This window comes from Phalangium opilio, unplaced genomic scaffold (assembly GCF_054372755.1).
Source record: "Phalangium opilio isolate 3A_F unplaced genomic scaffold, DU_Popi_V2 ptg000043l_1, whole genome shotgun sequence".
In the NCBI taxonomy this organism is placed as follows: Eukaryota; Metazoa; Arthropoda; class Arachnida; order Opiliones; family Phalangiidae; genus Phalangium; species Phalangium opilio.
The window spans coordinates 666,486-671,605 of record NW_028324167.1 but is presented as its reverse complement, the minus strand read 5'-3'; the positions used below and the strand labels follow the sequence as shown (position 1 = coordinate 671,605).

At 38.1% G+C, this 5,120-nt stretch overlaps 1 protein-coding gene across 1 annotated transcript; it reads left to right on the top strand.

Moving 5' to 3' along the window:
* The first annotated feature begins 2,224 nt into the window (after positions 1–2,224).
* LOC149677263 (uncharacterized) lies at positions 2,225–3,095 on the top strand. The gene is made up of 2 exons (XM_089837259.1): positions 2,225–2,500; positions 2,943–3,095. Exons 1-2 carry the CDS (start codon positions 2,225–2,227, stop codon positions 3,093–3,095), a joined length of 429 nt encoding a protein of 142 aa, XP_089693385.1.
* Positions 3,096–5,120: the final 2,025 nt, after the last annotated feature.

Genomic DNA, 5,120 nt, shown 5'->3' with positions numbered 1-5,120 from the left:
TCAATGAACTGTTGACGATTTTGCGGGAAAGATATCGCAATCAGATGTCATAAAAGAAGAAACAGTTTATAATTTTAAGCACTAACCAAAATACGAGATTAATTAGAAGCAAACTAAAGAGTGAAGCACATCAAAACATACTCCCTCCTAGTGACAACATCCTTCAAAAACATCAATTGAGAGAAAAAAGGCCATTTGACAAGATTTATATCTTGCTCTTCGACGTACTCCTGCCCTGATTTTTTGGAGCAAATTGCGTGAAAATTTACCCGAAATTGGTCCTTCAAGTATTTCCACATCGATTTCACGTCTTTTACTGGACAAAAACATTATTACAAGATTCGCAAATAGCAATGAAACTTATCTCACCTGTCATATTCATCAGATCTGCAATTTCGGTCCATTTTACACTTTGTAAATTCCGGTCCCTGTAATCCGAATGAGATTTATCGCAAAGCATTGGAAAATTTATAATTAAATAATTAAAGTTTCTTTTTTTTATATATCTTTTTGTCGGATTGAGGCCTTAAAAACCTTGTCCATCTCTTTCTTTTCTTTTAACGACATGGTTAGTAGCCAAGGCTTAACTATTCTAAAAAAAACCACGGCGTCGGCAGACGAAAGTTTTAAGAAAAAAATCTATACTAGGCCACCATTGGTTGGATTAATCACGTGCAACTTTGCGATGGTCAAACATGAGCGAGAAAATCTGCTACAGTAGATCAGAAACTCAGTCCGAAAGTATGCTCCATCCATAAGCAATACGCTCGACGTCGCAGTTCTCGCGTGTATATAAACACCCAGACGAGGAAGCGAAAAATCAAATAAGCTTCATCTCTCCGCCTTCAGCGTCGGCTTTTTCGATTTCTTGCGCCTTTGTAAACGCGCCTTTTACGTCGCATTGACTGTCGAGAAATCGGGCTCTTTCAACATCGAAGCTTCCAAACTTTAATATGATTTAATCCAGATTCGTGTGCCTAGTCAGTTTTCCAGCTCAGTTGTTCATCTAGCCCTCATTCGATATGCACCCAATGGTAATGGTATTCATGCCATTCTAGGTTGGTACTGTACGTGCAAAGGTGGATGTTTGACGATAGGCGCTTGTGCTCATGTTAGTAGCGTAATCTGGTATCTCGGTTATCGCCGCCATGTCGATCGAGGCAGTTGGTACCAGTCAAAATTGCGTGTCGTGTGTGAAGATGCCTCTGAACTGGAAGGGCTTCCCGACATATGCTAAACTGTTGAACAATGTAGAAACGTAAACTATTTGATTGGAAATAAAAAAATTCTACTCCAGTATCCATTTTTGGTATTATTTCTCTATGTTTAAGGTTACGTTTATGAGTCAACTAAATAGTCTGTGCAAAGCCCCTAAATGTCACTCGAACCGTTATGCAGCGGTGTGCGAGAAGTCGAACACTTCTACAGGCGTTTGGACAATTTTTCGAGTGTTTTAGACCAAAATGCCAGTGATTTTATTTCGTCGTGGACGCTGTACCCTTTGCAGTTACAAGATATACCTTTCCCACAATTTTTTTACAATTATTCTGTATAAGAAATTCGAAACTCCCAGTGTTTCGGTTTGGGGGAAGGCTGTCGTATGCGTGGCTAAAGTCTATAATTCCGCCTATACTTAACATTGCGGAGAAAAATTTGTCGCCCCTCCATTCCCATAATACTGATTATTTAGTGTTCCTTTTTTGTCAAAAACATCCCTTTACCATCCAATTTTCATATCATAGCAAGAAATGGTCAAAACGGAGACAATAATGTTTATCATTACAGGCCCCAAGTGTCTACCGGTTGTTGCCGGTCTTCTTTTAAGTGATAAAAAATGAATCTGATAGAGTGGAAAACGAACTCAGAAAAATTGAGGACAATTATCAGAGATGAAAACTGGAACGGTGATTCCTCAGAAAACGAGATGACCGAATCACTACAAATCTTGCCCAGCGCTTCTAAAACACTAAAAGTTCTTTGATTGACTTGGTTGCCTGAAGACGACAACTTCGCTTTTAACATTGAACATTTATTGAGCTTAATGCCATATGTACAAAACACAAAGAGAGCAGTGCTTCTGTTTGCAGCACGATTGTTTGATCCTTTGGGGTTGATATCACTATTTGTCATAAAAGCGAAGATATTGTTTCAGAAACTGTGGGTTGCCGTAATTAATTGACACGAAGAAATTCCAGAAGAGGTAAAATCCGAATGGAAAAATTAGATGACAGAGTTACCAGCATTAAGACATGTTAAAACGCCTCGTCATTGCAATCCAGGTTGGTCAACGGAGGAAATTCAAAACCAACAGTTACATGGATTTTGCGACGCGAGCGAAGCCGCCTATGGGGGAGCAATTTACGTCAGAGTCATGGCAAGAAATGGAGAGATTAGAAACTACCTCTTGACGTTGAAATCAAGAGTTGCATCACTGAAAAAACTATCACTCCCAAGATTAGAGTTAATGGGGGCATTAGTGGTAGCAAGATTAATTGACAGAGTAAAAAATATATTTAATCTACCAAAGAGCCATATCTTCTTATGGAGTGACTCGCAAATTACCATTTTACGACAACAAAAAGAAAAAACCTTAACATCGCTAACTGCCGTAGAGTTGCATGAAGCAAAGACTTATTGGGTTAAATAAGTTCAAGGTCAAGAGTACGCTGAAGAAATAAGGGCAATTAAATCACAAAAAGAGTTACAAAAAACATCACCACGTCATCTATTAAATCCTTACATGGACGAATTTGGAGTGTTGAGATTGCAGAGTAGATTAAAACAAGTAACTTAGAAAATCATGAAAAACACACTATAATCTTATCTTGACTTTCGAGGAGTACAGTCGCACAAAAACGCGCTCGTAAACTAGTAGCTAAAGAATGAGTGAAACGTGTTGTGAATGCGAAGCAGTCTTGAATAACCTTAAAGAAATAATTCAGTGTACTGGAGACTTCCAAAATCACTACTACGCAAGATGTACCTCTCTTAAGACAGGACAACTTACGAAAATTTGGAGCCAATCTAACCATCTGGAAATGCTCAACATGCAAGAAGACCCAACCGAGAGTTACGGACCAACAACTAAGCCTTGAATTGATTGAAGGAAGCTTCGTAAATAAGAAGGCACTCGAGCAATCAGCATAAAAAGTAAACGAGCCTTGAGCCTCCTTAAACCTTAAAATAAACTATTATTTAGAAATTCATACCTTTAAAAAAGTATCAATTAACAACTTTAACAAGGACTGTACCGAGAATACTTTTAGTATCTTCCATTTGAATATCAGAAGCTTCAATAAAAATTTCGACGAATACTATTAAAATCCTTCAAAAAAAGAATTTGATATCATTGTACTTTCAGAATGCCGGCTTAAGAGCTAGAAAATTCGAGCTTTAACCTTTTTGGTTACAAAATAACTTATAACAAAAAAGTAAACAACCGCGCGGACGGCGTAGTAGTGTTTCTTTCTAACAAGATAAAATTTTAATACCAAGAAACTGTGAAGCATGACTTTATCTGTTTAACCTTTAATTTTTGTATTAATGCTATAAAGTTCAAACTCCTATATACCGATCCCCAAACTCGGATTTACATACCATTTCAACACCTTGTCAACTTGTCAAGGTGTACAAATAGAGCAGAATACATTTTACGCCATTACAACACTATTTAGGTACCTTAATATTTTAGAGTGTAGGATGGCTGTAGGAATGATGGGGAAGGTATCGAACCTAGAGGAATGTTGTAAGACCCAGCCGATTCAGATATTTCACAGAGATTGTTTAATTGGAGTATTCGATCACGACGAATGATAAGGTTTATTTCCCCTGCTGCTTTGCTAGTCTTGAGACCTTATACAAGAGACGTAAGGTGACGACGTTGAGTGATATTGTGATCTGGCGTTATTGGGTAACGAAACTGGCCATTTTGTTGGAGACGGAGAGTAGTGCCTTCATGTATAAAAGACTGACGATCTGAGATTGAATGGAAACGTAAACAAAGAGGCCTATGGTGTCTCTCATAAAAGGTCCTATTCGTTTGATGGATACAGTATCACAATATTTGCGAAAACAATTGAGGGTTAGAAGTAGATCATTTACAAAAGTACGATCATCGGGGGCATTGTAAATAATAGCATTGTATTTCTGGTAGTTTATGGTGGTACGAGTTTGAGAAGAGTAAATTTGCTCTTTTAACTGGACAGACGGTTCACTAGTAGAGTTAGTAATAGGGTTTGTGCTCCCTAGAGGAGGTGGTTGAAGACATGAGTTCATGCTGTCCCTAGATTGACTAGATGCCTCAAAATGTTCAATGCGTTTAGATAGGTTATTGACTCTTGGGATCATTTGTAGAGACTGTTCAGTTTGAGATAAGATTTTTGCAGAAACAGTATCACATCGGGAAGTAGACGATTCTAAGTCGGTAAGTCTAGAGTCACAGGATAGAGAATCACGCTGATAATCATAGTTTTGCAATGCTAGGGTGTCGTTCTTGATGATAGCTTGAATATCAGTCTTAGAAGATTTTTGTAGGGAGGTAATTGACACTTGTAACGATAGCTTATCATTGAGTAAGTCTGAGATTGAGTTTGATCGTTTGGCAGCAGCCTCGTCTAGTTTAGATATTTTGGTTAAGATTCGAGAGACTGTTGATATAATTTAGGGTCCAGTAGTAACACAAGGAGAGCAGAGAAAGGCAAAACTATCGGATGGGTTGCTGAGGTGTGCAGTGTTGAGAGCAACAGAGACTTTATTACAAGAGATATGACACCAAGTATCACATAAATCACATAAGAGGGCCTTCTGGCTTTTCCGTACTATGAGTGAGCAGGCTCTACATTTAGTATTAGTTGCCGTAAGGTTGTTAGAAGTGACTATGATGGGGGAGTTATGTAATATAGAGATTTCTTGATCCTCTTCAAAGTTAATAGTTTTAATTAAAGACTGTGTAGTAGTAAAGGAGTTAGACGAAGAAATTTTCTTGAGGTTATGCAACTTTGCCTTTAAGTCAATAATTTCAGTGAGTAGTGGCGAGTTGGGTGACACTGTTTGATTGTGTGTTGGTTTAATTGTTGTTTGCGACGCTGAAGCATGTTGGTGCCTATGATCCCTAGTGGAAC

Bases quoted from the DNA above. Each gene is read 5' to 3' on its own strand.
- LOC149677263 (XM_089837259.1), top strand. From the start codon at position 2,225: ATGACAGAGTTACCAGCATTAAGACATGTTAAAACGCCTCGTCATTGC. The intron at 2,501-2,942 runs GTAAAAAATATA...GAAATAATTCAG, and splicing joins TAGCAAGATTAATTGACAGA to TGTACTGGAGACTTCCAAAA.